At 40.8% G+C, this 20,904-nt stretch overlaps 1 protein-coding gene and 1 pseudogene across 1 annotated transcript in view; one reads left to right on the top strand and one right to left on the bottom strand.

Annotated features, from left to right (window-relative positions):
- The window catches only part of SORCS3 (sortilin related VPS10 domain containing receptor 3), a 677,010-nt gene that overhangs the window by 488,797 nt on the left and 167,309 nt on the right, over positions 1 to 20,904 (top strand). The window contains exon 7 of the mRNA XM_004611975.2: positions 6,674 to 6,792. Within this exon, the coding sequence (XP_004612032.2) occupies positions 6,674 to 6,792 (119 nt within the window). The remainder of the gene's footprint in view (positions 1 to 6,673; positions 6,793 to 20,904) is intronic.
- Positions 13,210 to 13,279, bottom strand: LOC129399458 (U7 small nuclear RNA; annotated as a pseudogene).

The raw sequence follows: 20,904 nt of genomic DNA, 5'->3' as shown, positions 1-20,904 counted from the left end.
GAACTCTCCCGAAGAGTTTCTATGAGGCACATATCTCCCAAATATCAAAAGCAAACAAAGACACCACTAACAAAGAAAACTATAGACCAGTATCCCTGATGAACACTGATGCGAAGATCCTCAACAAAATATTAGCAAATAGGATCCAACAACTCATCAAAAAGATTATACACCATGACCAAGTGGGATTCATCCCAGGGATGCAAGGATGGTTTAACATTCAGAAATCAATCAACATAATCCATCATATCAACAAAATCAAAGATAAAAACCATATGATCATATCGATAGATGCAGAGAAAGCATTTGACAAGATCCAGCACCTGTTTATGATGAAAACTCTTGCCAAAATGGGTATAGAAGGGACTTTCCTCAAGATAGTAAAAGCCATCTACCACGAACCTATTGGCAAGCATTATCATCAATGGGGAAAAACTAAGGGCCTTTCCTCTAAGATAGGGAACATGACATAAAACCATGGCTTTCCTATATGCAAACAATGAGACAGAGGAAAGGGACATGAAAAAAGCAATCCCGTTCACAATCGTGCCCCAGAAAATCAAATACCTCGGAATCAGCTTAACCAAGGAAGTAAAGGACCTCTACAAAGAAAACTATAAAACGCTACTCCATGAAATAAAAGAGGACATGAGGAGATGGAAACATATACCCTGCTCATGGATAGGGAGAATCAACATTGTGAAAATGGCAATACTACCCAACGCATTATACAAATTCAATGCAATCCCTATAAGGATACCCATGACATTCTTCAAAGAAATGGATCAAGCAATCTTGAAATTCATATGGAACAATAAATGCCCACGAATAACTAAAACAATTCTTGGGGAAAAGATTATTGGAGGCATCACCCTCCCCAACCTGAAACTTTACTACAAAGTGGTAACAATTAAAACAGTATGGTACTGGAACAAAAGCAGAGCCGCAGACTAATGGAACAGAGTGGAATATCCCAACACACAACCCCAAATGTATGATCATCTAATCTTTGATAAGGGAGCAAGAAATGCGAAGTGGAGCAAAGAAAGCCTCTCAAAAAATGGTGCTGGCATAACTGCACAACCACATGCAAAAGAATGGGCTTAGACCTCGACCTGACACCATGCACAAAAATCATATCAAAATGGATTAAAGACCTCAACACCAGACTACAATCCATAAGGTACATCAAAGACAAGGTTGGCAAAACCCTTCATGATATTGAAGCTAAGGGAATCTTCAAAGATGACACGGAACTAAGCAATCAAATAAAAACAGAGATAAACAAATGGGACTACATTAAACTAAGAAGCTTCTGCACCGCAAAAGACTCAGGGACCAGAATACAAAGGCAATCTACAGAAAGGGAAAGGATATTCACCAAATACCCATCTGATAAAGGATTGATATCAATAGTATACAAAGCACTGGTTGAACTCTACAAGAAGAAAACATCCAACCCCATCGGAAAATGGGCCGAAGAAATGAACAGAAACTTTTCCAAGAAAGAGAGACGAATGGCTAAAAGGTACATGAACAAATGCTCTGCACACTAATCATCAGGGAGCTGCAGATAAAAATACCATGAGATACCACCTCACACCACAGAGAATGGCACACATCCAAAAGAACAAAAGCAACTGCTGTTGCAGAGGATGTGGAGAGAAAGGGACCCTCCTGCACTGCTGGTGGGAATGCTGACTGGTCCAGCCCCTTTGGAAAACAATATGGACGATTCTCAAAAAATTAGAAATTGAGCTTCCATTTGATCCAGCAATACCACTTCTGGGAATATATCCTGGAGAAACAAAAAAATATAGTTGAAATGACATCTGTACTTATATGTTCATCGCAGCACTGTTCACAATAGCCAGAATCTGGAAAAAACCCAAGTTCCCAAGAACAGATGACTGGTTGAAGAAACTTTGGTACATCTAAACAATGGAATACTATGCAGCTGTTAGAAAAGATGAAGTCATGAACTTTGCATATAAGTGGATCAACATGGAAAGTATCATGCTAAGTGAAATAAGCCAGAAAGAGAGGGACAGGCATAGAAAGATTGCACTCATCTGTGGAATATAAAATAACAGAGTAGGAGAATTACATCCAAGAATAGTAGTATATAATGCCAGGAGGTTGGCTCCATAGCTTGGAAGCGGGCCTCACATGTTGGTGGAAAGTCATCCCAGATAGAGAAGGGAACACCAAGTAAAATGTGATTGGAGATCCTGCACAAGGAGGGAGATGCGTGCTGGAAATAGACTAGAGACTGAACACGATGGTCACTCAATGCCCCTGTTGAAAACCACAACACCCAAAAGGAGAGAGAGAACAAATGGGAATGTCCTGCCTCAGACGCGGGGTGGGTTGGGGGATGGGATGGGGGGAGGGAGGGATACTGGCTTCATTGGTGATGGAGAATGGACACTGGTGGAGGGATGGGCTCTCGAACATTGCATGAGGGAAAAACAAGCACGAAAAGATGTGAATCTGTAACTGTATCCTCACTGTGACTCACTAAAAAAAAACTAAATAAATTTAATAAATAAATAAATAAATAAATAAAATGAATAAAAGCTGAAGCTAATGCTGAGTAAAATATTAGTCAAATACTCACACAATGCACTGCACCTCTACAAAATGCATACAAGTGAGACAGTTCTTGCACTCCAGATGCTTAAAACTTAAATATATATTTAAAAAAGTCTAAATGTCAATAGAGATTTAAGACAGAAAAATTAAAAATAATATAGTCATATACTGTCCTGATTGTAAAATGAAATGAGAAACCGGTAGGTTTTTTTCTTAATATTAGAAAACTAGATATTTGTAAAAAGGAAATCAGAAATGAATTTAAAAAGTGTTTAAACAACATTCCCTTTTTAGGTTTTTTAACTTTCCAGATCGTTCCTTCCCCACTACTTTGCTTTTATGTATTCTGGGATAGATGCTGCTTTATTCTCCTTAAAGTATTCCTCACACCAAGTAAGAGTCCAAGTTGTCTTTAGCTTAACACTATTCTCTGTGCTGATGATTTATCATTTATAGAAAAGAAGGGGTCTATCAGAAGGGACTAGACTAAGAACTGTGGGATTTGAATTCTAAGCCTAATTGGGAATTCATTCCAGCCATATTTGCTAAACTGCTCCATGACTCATTTCAATTCATTGATAAAGTGAGTATAATAATGTTTCTGTTGCCTTAAAAAAACACTGAAAATAAAGATTGCCACAAACATTCCATGTGTTTCAGATTATTATTGTTAATAAACCTGCCAAAAAGTAAATCCAACTTTAGAACTGAAAGCCCCCAATGGATTTTTTATTTATTCAATCATATGGAATCTTGAAGCACAATTAAAAGATCTCTGAGTGGCCCTAGGAAATAAGAAGTGGCAAAATGAAACAACGCTGCCAAATACTAGCCTTTATAAAAAACTTCATTCTAGCCTCAGACATACTGGTCTTTTTCCAGTTCCCACTAACAACTTTTTTTATTTAATCAATGAATTTGGTGATTTAAAAAAGGTCCAGGAACAAAGTAGTGAGCAGCTATTTTATGATTCTTGCTTTCCTCTTTAGCAGTATCTTGCGGCATTTCCCCTTCCTCGGTGAGTTTATAATATAATGAGCTCCTGCTTTTACCAAACCTTGGCAACATTGTTGGGATTTTTAGACTATTAGACTGTTCATGTCCTGCCTACATCTCTGTTCAACATTACCTTCAAAGAGCCTTCCACTACCAAACCATCTTCATGTTAAGATGCCCCGCCTATTCCTACATATCAATTACTCTCATAGCACCATTTTTATTTATCTTATTCGTTTATGAGATAAATAAGTGTTTTTCTTTTATATTCTCTAATATAAGTTGATTCAGTCTTGAATTCCTCAATTCTTCAATCCAATGCCAAAGCTATCAGTTAAATTTCCAGCTCTAAAATCATTCAGTTAATTTTGTTGATCTTTATCTCTACTATTATTATTCTATCTAGTTATAAATATCAATGGCTATCAATACTGAAATATCTCTCTAAGCATATCTTGCTTGCATATTCACTCCAACACATTCAATTTTTTTAATAATAGTTTTAGTGATTTTTTTTACAAACTTAAGTCAGTAGCCAGCACAATGAATACGTACATCTTAACCAGCTTCCATCCCTGTCACTTTCCATCACGCAGCTATGTGTTAGCAATGTCTTTATGGTTTTTATTATCTGAAATTATCCTATTTGTTCACTTTCAAGCTTTCCACCTCTTTAACAAATATATTAGATCATTGAAGTTAAAAATTACATTTTTAATTAGTCATTGTTATATATTTATCACTTAGAGTAAAACCTAGCCAAAAGGTAGATGCTTGATAAAAAGATATTAGCTAAACAAATTAATTTCTGTCTATCACGCCCTCAGCCCAGATGAGATCTGGAGCAGCCTATGACCTACCCAGTGACACGCCCTAAGACCCGCCCTGTGACCCACACTGAGACACGCCCTTGGTCACGCCCTTTCACCCAGCCTTTGAACCACTTGGACATGCCCTGTGACACGCCCTATAACCCGCCCTCTGACCCACCCTATAACACGCCCTCTGACCCACCCAGTGACTCACCCTCGGACCAGCCCTGTGACACACCCTGTGACACGCCCTTAGACACGCCCTCAGACACGCCCTCTGACCCAGCTGTGACCCACCCTTGGGACCACCCTGTGACACGCCCTATGACCTGCCCTCTGACCCACCCCGTGACACGACCTTACACACGCCCTCAGAACCCCCTCTGTCCCCTCTGTCTGACCTGTCTAAGGGCGGACACCCTGTGACCCGCCCTCTGACCTACCCTCTGACACGCCCTCTGACCACCCTGTCACACTCCCTATGACCCACCCTCTGACCCACCCAATGGCACGCTCTATGACCTGCCTGTGACCTCCCTGTGACACGCCTGCCTTTGGACACTCCCTTTCACTGTTCTTTGAGCCACTCATACACGCCCTTAGACACGCCCTCTGTCTCACCCTGTGGCCCGCCCTTTTAACCACTCTGTGACAGGCCCTATGACCCGCCCACTGACCCACCCTGTGACACGCCCTTTGGCTCACCCTGTGACACTCTCTGACCTGCCTTTTGAACCACTCAGACACCCCCACCGGCCCACTGACCCGCCCTTTGACCCGCCCTCAGAACCCCCCTCTGTCCCCTCTGTCTGACATGTCTAAGGGCAGACACCCCATGACACGCCCTGTGACCCGCCCCTGACCCACCCTATGACACGCCCTTAGACGCCCGTTCACCAGTCCTTTGAGATGCTCAGACACGCCCTTAGTCACGCACTCTGACCCATCTTGTCACCCGCCCTTAGACATGCCCTTTGACCCACCCTGTGACATGCCCTATGGCCACCCTATGACAGGCCCTGTGACAAGCCCTTAGACACCCCCACCTGCCCACTGACCTGCCCTTTGACCCGCCCCTCTGCTCCTTAAAGACTATGATCCAGGAGGTCTACTAACCCATTTTGGCTCCCAGAGACTTATAGAAATGCATCTAGACTGTAAACTGAGCTAAAACAACAGAGCTCCTATAATCTTCATTCTCAACAATGGAAAACAAACTATCAAATGATGCCTTTTCAGCAGGTTTGATTGTTCGGGGAAAATTCCAAATAATAATGGTTCTCTGTTGAAATATTGAATGTATCCAAAGTATAGAGAGAATAAAGCGAAGATTTGGCCACTCGGGTGCTGAGGGTGGCGGGGAGTGGGAGGGGAGTATATTGGAGTTTTTGGTGGGGGAACAGGTGCACTTGTGAAGGGATACGGGTTTGATTATTATATGACTGAGACTTAAACCTGAAAGCTTTGTAACTTTTGTCACAGTGATTCAATAAAATAAATTTTTTTAAAATAAAAATATAACATAAAGTAACAAAAAAAAAATCCTACTTGACCTCTATCGTCTTTCTTCCTTTCCCCAAAAGTTATCCAAGCTAATTTTTATATGTATCTCTTTGGTTTTCTGTGCCTCTATAATGCATATAAAAACCTATTCATTTATAGACGTTTCATTGACAGCAGTAATATTTACATCAGCATACCTATTTCTAAATATTAACAGGCTCGCGATACAGTGCCTCTGAGAGAAACATGTTGATGCAAATGCAGTTCCCTACTTATTTTAATTATAGCATAGTCTTCGGCAATATGTATGCAGCTTAGATTATTTAACCTAAGTTATTTCACCATTTGTTTATGGAAATTTTATTTATTTCAAGTTTTCATGGCAATAAGCAATGCCAGAGTGAACATTTTTTACCCTTACCTCTCTGTAGAGATATCAAGGTACATTACCTAAGAAAATAACAAACTTGCTGACATGATATATGCACCATCATATCTTATTTATACACTTTGGCAGACACTTCAAATGTGTTTTTTTGAAAAATAGTACCAGTTTACTCTCTTACAGTAGGATAGAAAGTTAACACCCCCCCTTTCCATTCCCTTGCCTGAACCTTTTGCTTAAGTACTAAAAGTTTTATGGATGAGAAAATGACATCTCATTGGTGTCACCTGTATCTTTTCCAGGAGGTAGATCTTTTTGTTTTAGGCGAGTGCAGCTTATGGTTTTCCCTTGTGTCTAATGTCTCTCTGTTCTCCTGTCCCAGATGCTCACTACCTCACCTGCAGGATCCAGGAGTGTGCCGAGACAACCCGCAGTGGGCCTTTTGCCCGCTCCATTGACATCAGTTCCCTCGTTGTCCAGGATGAATACATCTTCATCCAGGTGAGTCCAGGGCAAGGTTGGTGGCAGAGATAGGATGACCATGGGAGTCAGCTGCTCACTGGGAAAATGAGGATGACTTTCCATGGCTCTTAGAATTTTAGAAAGGGGATATTGTCTTTCCTCTGGTTTGGGGACCTGGTCCTTTGGAGACATCTGGAAACTTCCCAGACTTCTGTCATAGGTCCTTGATGCTTATAGGAACGGTAAGTAAACCGTAGACTGCTTCAATTGGATTACATTTTATTACACTAAAATTGTCCGGAGGTGACAAGAACTTGGGCTAGAGTTTGAGATTACTTAGAGCCAGCTCTCTAAAAAGATTTGAGTTTCAGTCATTTATCAAAACTGGATTCAATTTTTGTCCAAAATGATATATCTAACTTGGGAATGAGAATCTTTAAAATATAAAGCATCTCAGGGCCAGGGAAGTAGCCTGAAGGACTGGAGTGTGTGTTTTGCATACTGCATGGTCCCCTTCACACCTCTGGGTTGCATCCCTGGAAATACACCACTGGGTATGGCTGGTGAATCCCTTCACCTCTGAAAGAAACTGAACAGTGTCACATTGCTGATCTGACCATTGAACCATCTGGTCCAGTTGACAGTATGTCTCCAGGAGTGTCCCTGGGACCTTCTGAGCATTGCTTGAATTCCTCTCTCTCTCTCTCAAAAAAAAATTAAATTAAATTACCAAATACCAGATGCCAAGTAAAATACCAAATAAAATAAAAATTAAATTACCAAATACCAAATAAATTTTCATTTTGGAAAGTCTGGAACTCGCTAAATTTTGTTTCATTTTGTTTTTAAGCTAACATTCAATGGTGACCAGGGTAACTCCTGATGTGTTGTTGGGGGGAGGTTGCCACCTGCAGTTCTGGGGAAGCCTTGTAGTAAGGGTACAGAAGCCAGCATTCCTGCATGCAAACTAGGAACGTTCGCCCTTTGCACCATCCCCCAGGCCCCAAGACTGTCTTTTCAGTGCTAACTTCCCCTCACAAGTCCAGATCCAAAATCCTTCTCCCTGGGAACTCTGACTTTTAGAGAAAAGTAGGTAGAAGTCACAGTTTTAGACAGGCAAGAGCAACCTTGTATTAATTTTAGATTTCACTAGTAGGAGATACAACAAACAAGGAACAATAAAATAAAGATGATACTCCAAGTGACAGTGTGTGTGTGTGTGTGTGTGTGTGTGTGTGTGTGTGTGTGAGTGATTAAACTTGGCATTTGATGGCAGCCATTTTTGTTTTTATTGCATGGAGGTGCTATTCAGCCACGCAGTTTCTGGCTCTCTTTAAGAGTCACTCTTGGTGGAGCTCAAGGAACAATATGAGTTATTGGGGATCAAACTAGGTCAGCTACATCTACATGCAAGACAAGTGCATGTAGATGTATTTTATCCTTATCCTTGGTATAACAACTTGACTTTCCAAATCAGAGAGAATCATTGACTAGTTATACTGCTAATAGGCTATGGATGTAATGGTTCCTTTATTAAACATATACACTGATTTGATTTGGGAGGGTCTAGTAAAATTCAGGGAAATTAGTCAGCGAGGTTCAAACTAAGATTGAAGGAGAACATCAGAGTGATCTTCGCGACTTGAAAAAAATACTTCCTGTTTGAGATTACGTGCCAACATTTCTGCTCATTAGCACTATCATTCTTCAAAACACTATCATCCTTCTGAAAAATATTTATCGAGTATGTATTATGTGAACTAGACATTACTAGGCTCGACTCTTAGAGGTTCCCTGTTTTCAGTACTGAACCTGCTTTGGAAGGAGTTCCTGTTTGAACTTCCTTTCAGGATTCACTTGGGAGAGTCCAGGGTAAAGTTTCATCCAGATGTTCTGTTGAGTCTAAAGTCAATGAGTCAGTGAGCAGAACATGCAAGTTCCCTGCACTGGAGACACCTCTCTACCGGAACACACAGTCTGTCACTAGATTGAATGAGTCAGTAGCACTTTTAATTATTCCCCGCCCCCCCCTCAGTGTTCCTCTTCCATTTATGATGGTCACAGGTAGTCTTAAAACATAAAAGCTGTCTCTTGAATGTTTTAAAGAAGAAACTCAGGAATGATTTGTGAATTTAACATTTTATGGTCTTTCCCTAACTGCTAATACTGTCCGTAATGATGAAAATAGCAGAATTATTTCTGGGAAACATGATTTAGAATTCAATGTTCAAATTTATTTGTTTCATTTTTTATTGGATTCCACAAAATTTTCTTTAATCCTTTTCAAGTATCTGGGCAATTAAAAATGATACGGAGGGGCTGGAGTGATAGCACAGTGGGTAGGACATTTGCCTTGCACACAGATGACCCGGACTCGATTCCCAGTATCCCATACCGTCCCCTGAGCATTGCCAGGACTGATTCCTGAGTGCATGAGCCAGGAGTAACCCCTGTGCATTGCCAGATGAGACCCAAAAGGCAAAAAATATCAAAAAATAAAAAATTAAATAAAAATGATACTGAAACTTGTTTTTTTTTAAAAAAAAATTTTATTAATTAATCACTGTGGGGTACAGTTATAAACTTATGAACTTTCATGTTTGTATTTGGTTTACATCCCTCCACCAGTGCCCATTCTCCTCTGCCAATTTTCCCAGTATCCCTCTCACCCCCCACCCCAACCCCCACCACCCCACCCTGCCTCTGTGGCAGGGCACTCCCTCCCGTTCTCTCTCCTGTTGGATGCTGTAGTTTGCAATAGAGGTATTGAGTGGCCATCATGTTTGATCTATAGTCCACTTTTGGTATGTGGCTTTCAACCTGAGTCGGTCCTCCCAATACTCTCTACTTGGTGTTCCCTTCTCTGTTTCTGCTGCCTTTTCCCCCAGCACGTGAGGTCAGTTTCCAATCTGTGGGACAGACCTCCTGGTTCTAATCTCTACTACTCTTGGGTGTTAGTGTCTTATTCTGCTACTTTATATTCCACATATGAGTGCAATCTTTCTATGTCTGTCTCTTTCTTTCTAACTCATTTCGCTCAACATGACACTCTCCATGTTGATCCACTTACAGGCAAATTTTGTGACTTTATCTTTTCTAACAGCTGCATAGTATTCCATTGTGTAGCTGTACCAAAGTTTCTTTAACCAGTCATCTGTCTTTGGGCACTCTGGGTTTTTCTAGATTTTGGCTATTGTAAATAGTGCTGCAATGAACATAGAAATGCAGATGCCATTTCTACTATACCTTTTTGCCTCTTCAGGGTATATTCCCAGGAGTGGTATTGCTGGGTCAAATGGGAGCTCAATTTCTAGTTTTGTGAGAATTGTCCATATTGTTTTCCAAAAGGGCTGAACCAGTTGGCATTCCCACCAGCAGTGAAGAAGAGTCCCTTTCTCCCCACATCCACGCCAACACCGGCTGTTTTTGTTTTTTTGGATGTGAGCCAGTCTCTGGTGTGAGATGATATCTCATTGTTGTTTTGATCTGCATCTCCCTAATGATTAGTGATGTAGAGAATTTTCTCATGTGCCTCTCAGCCATTTGGATTTCTTCTTTGGGAAAGTTTCTGTTCATTTCATCACCCCATTTTTTGATCGGGTTGGCAGTTTTCTTCTTGTGGAGTTCAGCCGGTGTCTTGTATATCCTTGATATCAACCCCTTATCAGATGGGTATTGGGTAAATATCCTTTCCCATTCTGTAGGCTGTCTTTGTACTTTGGTCACTATTTCTTTTGAGGTGCAGAAGCTTCTTAGTTTAAGATAGTCCCATTTATTGATCTCTGTTTTCACTTGCTTGGCCAGTGGCGTGTCATCTTTGAAGATACCGTTGGCTTCAATGTAGTGGAGGGTTTTGCCGACCTTGTCTTCAATGTACCTTATGGATTGTACCTTATGGATGTTGAGGTCTTTAATCCATTTTTATCTGACTTTTGTACATGGTGATATGTAGAGATATGAGCCTTTTTTTTTTGCATGTGGCTGTCCAGTTTTGCCAGCACCATTTGTTAAAGAGGCTTTCCTTGCTCCACTTCACATTTCTTGCTCCCTTATCAAAGATTAGATGAAACTTGTTTTCTTAATTATGCTAGAAACCATCAAAAGTTTTTTTTTTCTTCCTCTCTCCCTCCCTCCCTCCCTCCCTCCCTCCCTCCCTCCCTCCCTCCCTCCCTCTCTCTCTCTCTCTCTTTCTTTCTTTCTTTCTTTCTTTCTTTCTTTCTTTCTTTCTTTCTTTCTTTCTTTCTTTCTTTCTTTCTTTCTTCTTTCTCTGTCTCCTTCTCTCTTTCTATCACTTTCTCCTTTTGAGTTTTGGGTCATATTCTTGTGACCCAAAGACACAGAGGCAATTCTTGACTTTATACTCAGGAGCCACTGATCTTGCTGAGCCTAGGTCGCATATGTGACACCAGAGATAGAACTGAGGCTGACTACATGCAAGGAAAGCACCTTTATCTTTTTTTAGTCTCTTTGGCTCCAGGAGTTTCTTTTTAATCAGTTTCATTTTTATCCTTGTTTGAAAGAGATTTGAGTTTGTGCTGCACAATAAAGTTTTGTTGATTTCCCAAATATGCTTCAGGTATGGTGACTTGAATACTAGGACTAAGACAGTAAATATAACCAAGTACCCTCCTTTGTGACCTTTACATTTAAGTGGTAGACAGGAAAAATATGTATATAAAATATGTCTGTATACACAGATAGGAAAGGCTGGACGGGCAATAGTGAAGAACTGTAGTTTGGAGACCAGCATTCGTTTTCTCCATCCTCAACTTGCCACACTTAACCATGATCCTGAGATTGTTTCATTTGACTCATTTGTAACAAAGAAGAATTGTGCTCACTTCAGGGGGTTTCTGGCAGAAATACATTTGTTAATTTCCATTGGAAAGTGCCCAAATGATATTATATAGATGTTGCTTTCTTTCTATCATCTTCTATCATCTATCTATGTATAAAATACATCTAATGATAACAATGCCATGACTAAAAGTCAATGAGGGTCTGTGAATGCTGAGTGTCTGTAGATAGTGCAGCTGTATATAGGAAAACCCTGGGAGACCGTTTTAAAAAAATAAAATAATATTTATTGTGGAATTGTGATTGACATAGTTATTCATAGTTGAGCTTGAGGTGTACAATGTTCCAGCACCAGTCCTACCACCAGTACCTACGTCCCTCACCAGTGTCCCACAGGTTCTTTCCATGCCCCAGCCTGCCTCCTTGACAAGCACATTTTTAAAATTGGTTATTGTAGTTTGGATCTCATGCTTGCAGTGTCACTGGGTCTTTTATTTAGAAATTTACATATACCACCAATGACAATGAGTGGATAATGAAAGTGTAATTTATATATACAATGGAATACTATGCCGCTACAAGGAATGAATAGAACCAAATATAACCATGCAATTTGCTGCAACCTGAATGGAATTGGAGAATCTCATGTTACGTGAGACAGGAGAAGAAAGATAAATTTCACATAATATCATTTATCTCTGGTAACTGAGAAAAGTGTGTGAAATCAGTGCAATAGAGGGAAACATAAACCCAGATATTTTGATCCCTCCATGAAGATATGAGGTGACAGGTGGAGATTCGATGCTGGGATTAGGAGCAGGGTTGACATATAAATTGCATGGATGTCAGCATATTGATAATATTTTTGAACCATGACATTAAAATCACCAAGTATAGATAGAGAGGAAAAACTATCTAAAGATTGATCTACCGGGCTCTCTGGTTTTTAGAGTTCAGGGAAAATGAGCAGGAAGCAACAGATGAAACCTAGAAAGTGAGTTTAGAGATAATATCACAAAAATATACATTCCACAGGGCCTTGGAGACTGTTTTCAGGAATTTACGTGCATTATGAAAGAAGTGGGAAGTAATGTAATGACAATGACCCCCAGAAATGCAAAAGGTCAATAATCTTGGGAAAAGTATTGAATTTCACTAATCAGCAAATAAATAGAATTTACATGCTCATGCTGTTATTTACCACTCTCAAATGGCTAATACTAAAATGGAATAGAAAGATGCCTGTGAGATTGCATGGAGTCCAGTTATGGGACAATCAGCATTTATTTGTTTATTTTTAATTTTTAAATGAAACACCATGAGATATAATCACAGACTTACACACTTTCATGATTACATTTCAGTCATACAGTGGTCAAGTACCCATCCCTCCACCAGTGCTCATTCTCCACCACCAGTGTTCCCAGTATCCCTCCTGCCACCCCTACCTCTTCCCACCCCCTGCCTCTGTGGCAGGAACATTCTCTTTTTCTCTCTCTCTCTCTCTCCTTTTGGATGTTATGGTTTGTAATACAGGTAATAAGTGGCCATCATGCTCCATCTATAGTCTACTTTCAGCTCACATCTCCCATTCAGAGTGAACCCTCCAAGCAATCAGTATTTAATCAATAATTTTTTGGGGGGGATGCGGGGCGCAAGGGGGCCACATCTTTCCAGTAGCTACCGGTAAAACTGCTGCTAGACAAATTCTCAAAAAGCTGTAATACTATCAGTATTTTCTTGTCATAGGTGAGTTTGGGCCTTTACCTGGGTTGATATGAGAGATAAGTTTTAATTCTAACAGGGGATGTTTAGTTTTTAGATACTATTGATTTTCTGTTGTTTAACTTCCCTTCTGACTGTTTTCCTTGCATTGTTGCCTACATATTTATTTATAACATTGAGTATTTGTTCTAACTACTTAGTTTTTTAAATTTGTTGCTGTGGGGGGCTGTACTGGAAGTACTAGGTACATAGGATCAAGTCCTACAGTGCTGAGAGGTTGTGTTTGGTGCTGAGTATTGAACCTAGTACCTCCCACTGACAGACCTGTGCATTATCTTGATCCACAGGCCTACGTACCTACTTAGCATTTTAAATATAATTTACTATCATTTACTATAACACAGCAGCTCTATCATCCAGCAGCTCCAACATCCGGCAGCTCCATCATCCAGTAGCTCCATCATCCAGTAGCTCCATAATCCAGCAGCTCCATCATCTAGTAGCTCCATCATCCAGAAGCTCCATCATCCAGTAGCTTCATCATTCAGTAGCTCCATTATCCGGCAGCTCCATCTTCTAGCAGCTCCATCATCTAGCAGCTCCATCATCCGGCAGATCTATCATTCAGTAGCTCCATATCTAGTGGCTCATTCATTCAGCAGTTCCATCATCCAGCAGCTCCATCTTCTGGCAGCTCTATTATCTGGCAACTCCATCATCTAGTGGCTCCATCATCTAGTGGCTCCATCATCCAGCAGCTCCATTGTCTGGCAGCTCCATCGTCTGGCAGCTCCATCTTCTGGAAGCTCCATTGTCTGGCAGCTCCTTCATTCAGCAGTTCCATCATCCAGTAGCTCCATAATCTAGCAGCTCCATCATCTGGAAGCTCTAAAAGCCAGCAGCTCCATCATCCAGCAGCTCCATCATCCAGCAGCTCCATCATCTAGCAGCTCCATCATCCAGCAGCTCCATCATCTAGCAGCTCCATCATCTAGCAGCTCCATCATCTAGCAGCTCCATCATCTAGCAGCTCTATCATCTGGCAGCTCCATCATCCAGCAGCTCCATTTTCCACTACCTTCTCCTCCCCCATCTCCATCTCTACCATCTCCTCACAGTTCCCACCATTCAACTCCATGACTGGTCATCCTCCTTCACCACTGCCCATTCTCCAGCTCCATCATCATTTCCGCTGCTCCACTGTTCACCCCCACCTCAGGCTGACCATCTGGCTGTGGTCACTGCTAATTCCCTCGAGGTGCCACTGGCCTTTGAACATTGCTGAGTGGCCACCGCCAGGGCCCACCCCACCCTTGAGGATTGTATATCAGTTTCCCCTGCAGGCCCGAAGTAGAATGTGCAGGCTTTAAGGTGTGTATGGGGGAGAGGAGGGATTTGGTAAATTATCTGATCTGGGAACATGATTACTTTTATTTCATTGTTTGATTTGTTGGCTTGAGGGCCACATCAGGAAGTGTTCAGAGATTATTCATGGCTCTGCATTCAGGGATCACTCCTCGCAGGGCTGGGCTGGGGAAGGTGGGAGATATGGGGTGCCAGGAATCAAACCCGACTCGGCCATGAGCAAGGCAAGTGTTCTATCTGCTGTACCATCTTTCTAGCCCTTAATTATTTGGCTTAAGTAAAATAGTTTGTTTGTTTGTTTTAATTTATTTTTTCAATTGAATCACCATGTTGAAAGTTACAAAGCTTTCAGGCTTAAGTCTCAGTTACATAATGCTCAAACACCCATCCCTTCACCAGTGCATATATTCCACCACCAAGAACCACAGTTAACACCCCCACCTCCCCGCCCCCCCCCGCCCCCCACCCCACCTGTGTAGTTGGTAAATTTCACTTTACTTTCTCTTTACTTTGATTACATATAAACAAAAAACTCACTATTATTGTTTGGAGTTCCCCCCCCAGAGTCAGACCTGCTGGAAAAGAAGCATTTGATAGTTTGTTTTCCATTGCTGAGAATGAGGAGATATGAGGTCATGTGGCCACAGTAGCGGCTGTGAGGTTCTAGATTTCTGTATTTTAGTATTTTAGTGACTAAGTCCAGAGGGCTTTCTGCCAAACAACTAAAAGTAAAATAGTTTTATTTAAGAAATATGAGAGCAGATGCCATTGGGATATAGTAGCACATGATAGGGACGAATAAAGACGTTACTGGTGCCTGCTTGAAAAAATTGATGAATAACAGGATGACAAGTGATACAAGTAGTATTAGGGCTGATATATATTATTATATAATATATATGTATGTATATATCCATATACATATATATGGATATATACATATGTATATGTATATGTACACACACACATACTTAGAGTCTGCACATGGCTGCCTTCACTGGAAACCCTTGGAGGGGGATGGGCAGGTTGAGTTTCCCTCCCCACCCAGAGCAGAGCCACAGCAGCTGAAGACCTCAGGAACCCTGCCACAGCCATGCTCAAGGCTCCTCTCCACATGCTTGGACGAGCCTCACGCATGAAGGAACCAGCAGAGGAACCCAGGTGTGCGGGACCCAGGGCTGAGATCTCCAAACCTGCTCAGATTGGGACTGGGCCTCCTCCACTCAGACCCCCCATTTTCCAGTAGCTAGGCAGTTATACCCACAAACTGCCCCCGCCATGTGATCCCATCAATGGCAGAGATCAAGAGACTATAAAACAAAGCTCCAGGAAGCAAATGCGGCCGCACAACCTTTTATTGTCTAGTTCTCCCTCTCAGAGAACTCAGCGAGCTACCGAGAGCATCCTGCCCCCATGGCAGAGCCTGGCAAGCTCTCTGTGGCGTATTCGATATGCCAAATACAGTAACAATGATGGTCTCATTCCTCTGATCCTGAGAAAGCCTCCAATGCAGCACCATTGGAAAGGATGAGTAAGGAGTGGCTGCTATAATATCAGGGCTAGGATGAATGGTAATTATTGGTGCTTGCTCGAGCAAATCGATGAACAACAGGATGACAGTGATACAGATATATATATGTATATATATATATGTATATATGTGTGTGTGTATATACACATATATGTGTGTGTCTTTACCAGGACCCCCTCAGAGGGGGGCAGATTGAGTCTCACTTCCTGTCCCAAATAGAGCCCCAGCAGCTGAAAACCTCCAGAACCAGCTATAGCCATGCTCAAGGCCACTCTCCACATGTCCACCATAAAGGAACTGACAGACGAACCCAGGTATGCGGAATCGTGGCTGAGATCTCCAAGCCTGCTCGGATCTGAATTGGGCCTCCTCCACTCAGACCCTCAGTTTTCCAGTAGCTTGGCAGTCACACCCACCAACTGCCCCTGGTGCCATGTAATCCCATCAATAGCCAAAAGCCAGAGACTATAAAACAAAGATTCTGGAAGAGTAATGTGGAATCTCACACAGCAGAGCCTGGCAAGCTCCCCGTGGTGTATTCAATATGCCAAAAACAGTAACAATAATGGGCCTCATTCCCCTGACCCTGAACAAGACAGGGACAAATGGAGACATTACTGGCGCCCACTTGAGCAAATTGATGAACAATGGGATGTCAATGATACAGTGATAACACAGCAAGTCTTCTGGTTTTAGACATTGATTTTCTCTTGTGAGAAAGTACAAAATTTATGTATTTCCATGCATCTCTATTTCCTTATCTCTCTAGTTTCTCCGCAAAATAATTTGGTCAATTATATTAGCCTTTAGTGTTTATTTTACAACTCAAAATATGATTCTGTTAGACTTAAATACTTTATGAGGCACCAATGAAGAAAGGTGGAAATTATAGCAATAGTTTTTGTTTATAGTCTTCTACGCCTTCCCTTATGCCTGGACCTGTCCAGTTAATTAAAGTATCCACATCCAGAGCATTTGCATGTAACCATCATTCCTTTTTTATTTTGCACGTTGTTCTATAGGTAAATGTACTCAATGTTCTATACATGATCTTTTCCTATAGTATTCTTATTGGTTTCTTGGTTGTCTGAATTTTCTCTATTATTAATGTCTTCAAGAATAGTGAATTGTTGAATATAGAAAATGTTTGACCAGTCCCTTTATGCTTTAATAGTTTAGGGTATAATATTTCTGTCATTTGTTTTCCATACAAAGTTTGCTTGCTACCTTCTGAAATATTATTATGGCTGTTCATGTGGATACATTTTAATTAGAGGGACAGGCCACATCCAGTGGCACTCAGGGTTTATTCCTGGATCTATGCTTAGGGATCACTACTGGTATGGCCAGAAGGATCATAAGTGGTGTCAGAGATTAGACCTGAGTGGGCCATGTGCAAGACATGTACCCTACCCACTGTACTCGCTCCAGCTCCTCCGTTGTTTATTTTTATCTTTCATGTATCTCTATCTTTTTCACCTTGATACTGTGCTTTAGGTCCTTCTTGAACATATATATTGGAATACCAGTTATTTTAATAGTTTATATTTTGTGGTCAGTCATACTGTGTCACTTCTTTCCCATGGACTATTAGTCTCTTTGATAACTTCATTTGATAACTTCAATTTCTCTTTTTTAAAAGAACATTCTCGAAGGAATTTGTAGTTTCAAATATATATGTATCTTTGAAATATATGTGTATGCCTCTGGCTGTATGAATGTATACTTGTATATGAATTTATACTTATATACATTAGTGTATACTTGTATATGAATATATACTTGTATCTGTACATACATGTGCATGTACATGCCACGTGTCCATATCATTATACCTGTGTATTTTCATTTCTATGTGAGCATTCATATTATACGCATGTTGTTAGCTCAGTTGTATCATTTTATGTCTCTCTCTAGAATACTTAGGATATACACAGTAGAAAAGTCAAAGAAGTGTCATCATTTTAATTTTCTTCCCTTATTTCATTATTTATTTATTTATGACTTGGTGTCACACCAGACCATGCTCAGGGCTTCTCCAGTTCTGTGAATGAGTCACTCCTTACAAGTCTCATGGGATCATCTGCAATGCTGGGATTGAACCTGGCGTGGCTAACACCTTATGCACTGTAATATTAATAAATATCAGTCAGAAAACCTTTTATCATGTCTCAGAATTGATCAGCTACAAACACACACACACACACACACACACACACACACATACACACACAGCCTTCCACTCTGATCCATCAGTGAATCTTCAGTTATCTACAGCATCATCACATGTATTCTCCAGTACTGTTACTTCTCAGAACTAGAGAACAGGCAGCCAGAGAGGGAAGGTCTTCTGACACTCAGATTTGCCATTTTTATCATTGGCCACATTATCCTTGAATAAGTACCAATGCCCAGCCTTATTATTTTTTAATGCTGTGGTTTTATTTCTTTCCTGAGTTTTGCCTATATTTTAGCTCCATTTAATGAGTAAACGTAGGGGGAGTAGCTCTGGTCACCTGGCAATAATAAGGCTTGAACTGGGGTTGTCCAGATGCAAGTCAGGTGCCTTATTGGCTGTATTGTCTCACTAGCCCCGTATTATCTCTTTTAATCATCTCAATTCAGCTCCTCTGATTCTTATATTTCTATTTTAAATTCATCTAGTAACTGTGTGGCCACAAATTTCTTTTGCTCTATGGACCCATTTTTATTACGTGGCCTCTCTTGTTTCTCCTTTTATTTTGCTGGGTAATTTTATAATTTCATGCTGCTTTCTTTTAGACTTATGCTTTAAATACTTACTTCATAGTGGCAGGGATTGGGTGAAGTGTGTGAAAATTTCAGCTTGGTGATAGCTCTGAGCTCTGAGTTAGTTTGTGAAGATCTCGGTCAGAGATAACTCAAGAGTGTCTGTGTAAAGTTTTTAAAATTGAACTTGGGTGGTTCTTTATCCAGTCACACTCTCCAGCTCCTCTCTGTTACCATTTAGTTTGAGAAGGATTCCTGCTGCCAGTTCCTGGGTCAGTTCTTTTGATTGCAAATACTAGATTGTAAAGTTTACATCTATGAGAAATGCCATCCCAGGAGCACCATCGTTTCTAGCTTGATGTAGGAATTGTAGCTGCGGGCTGTCTCACCCCAGTGACAATCTGCATCCTACTTGCCCTTCATTGCATTTGGCTTCCTTTTCACATATACTGTGTTTCAGACTTATATTTTCATTATGTACAGAGTTTGCATTTTTCTTTCTTGTTTTCCTTGTAGCTCTGGGGTGATTTATGAGAAGGAAAGGGGTAAGAGCCATTATTACTTGGTATTTAAAACCATTTATAACCCCTTATCATATATTTTCTGAAATGTTGCAATAGCTTGTTAACTGATTTTCTTGCTCCCAGATCAGCACTCCTCCAATCCATTCACAACACTGCTTGCAAAGTAATTTATTTAAAATAAAAATCAATGTTCCTGCCTTCAGTGGCTACTCATCACCTGTAGGTTAAAATTCAATTTCTTTAGCATTGCCCAGAAACTCCTGTATCTTCTCCATCTGCATTCCTTTTTCACTACAGCCCCAGCTGCCCTCCCACCCCAATCATCTTCCTAGCTGCATGCTACCTTCCAATAAAAAGTAAACATTTTTTGGTCCCCAGGTCTATACCTTGCCATTTCTCCCTTAATGTATCTTTTTGTTTGTTTTGGAATTTTTTTTCCTGCTTGAAATATCCAGTTACCAAACTCATCTATTAAAATTCAATTTAGGCAATGGCCCCTTGAGACATTCTTCCCTTGAAGCCTCAATCCAGATCCTACCACAGTTCCTTTGCTAGCTGCTTATCTGTGCCTATTATGTCTCCTCATCCTGGTCTCCAAGCTTTAAGAGGAGCAGCAAGTCTTATTCATCATTGTTTCTCCTGCACTTAACATAATGACTGGTACTCAATAAATGTTTGTTGAACTGAACAGAACTGTGAAGATAAGACACTGTCCTTATTCTCAGGGAGTGTAGTTAGTTATCTTTTCCAAGCAAGGCAATCTTGTTTCTTCAACTAACAATATCAGACAACTTAGGGTAATTGGCAATTGCTCACCGCATAAGAAATGACCATATGTAGAATGTCTGCATCTTTATAAATCTGCTATCCAGGAATTACCCATTATGTTATTCAGTGCCCTTTTTATATTCATTCATTTAAATATATTAAAATACATTCAGCCCAGTGGGGAACACAGACAGCTAAGCAATTTTAATATAGTGTGATGAGAGTGTGTTAGGAGTCTTGCAGGAGGCGGGAGTTTTTCCAACTGGTCTCTGAGGTGGATCTGTACCAGCTTCTCTTAGGAAATGTTGAGTACTGGTTAGATGGGAGAAGGGGAAAGTGTCTTCTGGGCAGAGTGCACCGGAAGAATAGGAAGTGAGTTAAACTATCTGTGTAGACCATTAAGGACAGTTGTAGTTGGGGAAAAGAGTGAACGGGGTAGGGAGAAGAGAAAAAAATAATTAATCTACAGAAGTGAGATTTGCCTTTTCCCTTAATTAAAGTTAAACCAGACATGGGCTGTCATTCAGCAGTGAATTATTTGCATGTAGCACTGTTGCACTGTCGCCCCGTTGTTCATGGATTTGCTTGAGCCAGCACCAGTAATGTCTCCATTGTGAGACGTGTTGCTATTTTTGGCATATCAAATATGCCATGGGTAGCTTTCCAGGCTCTGCTGTGTGGGCGGGATACTCT

This window comes from Sorex araneus, chromosome 11 (genome assembly GCF_027595985.1).
Source record: "Sorex araneus isolate mSorAra2 chromosome 11, mSorAra2.pri, whole genome shotgun sequence".
Classification (NCBI taxonomy): domain Eukaryota; kingdom Metazoa; phylum Chordata; class Mammalia; order Eulipotyphla; family Soricidae; genus Sorex; species Sorex araneus.
Note: the sequence above shows the minus strand (reverse complement) of the source record. Positions and strands in the feature narration are given on the sequence as shown.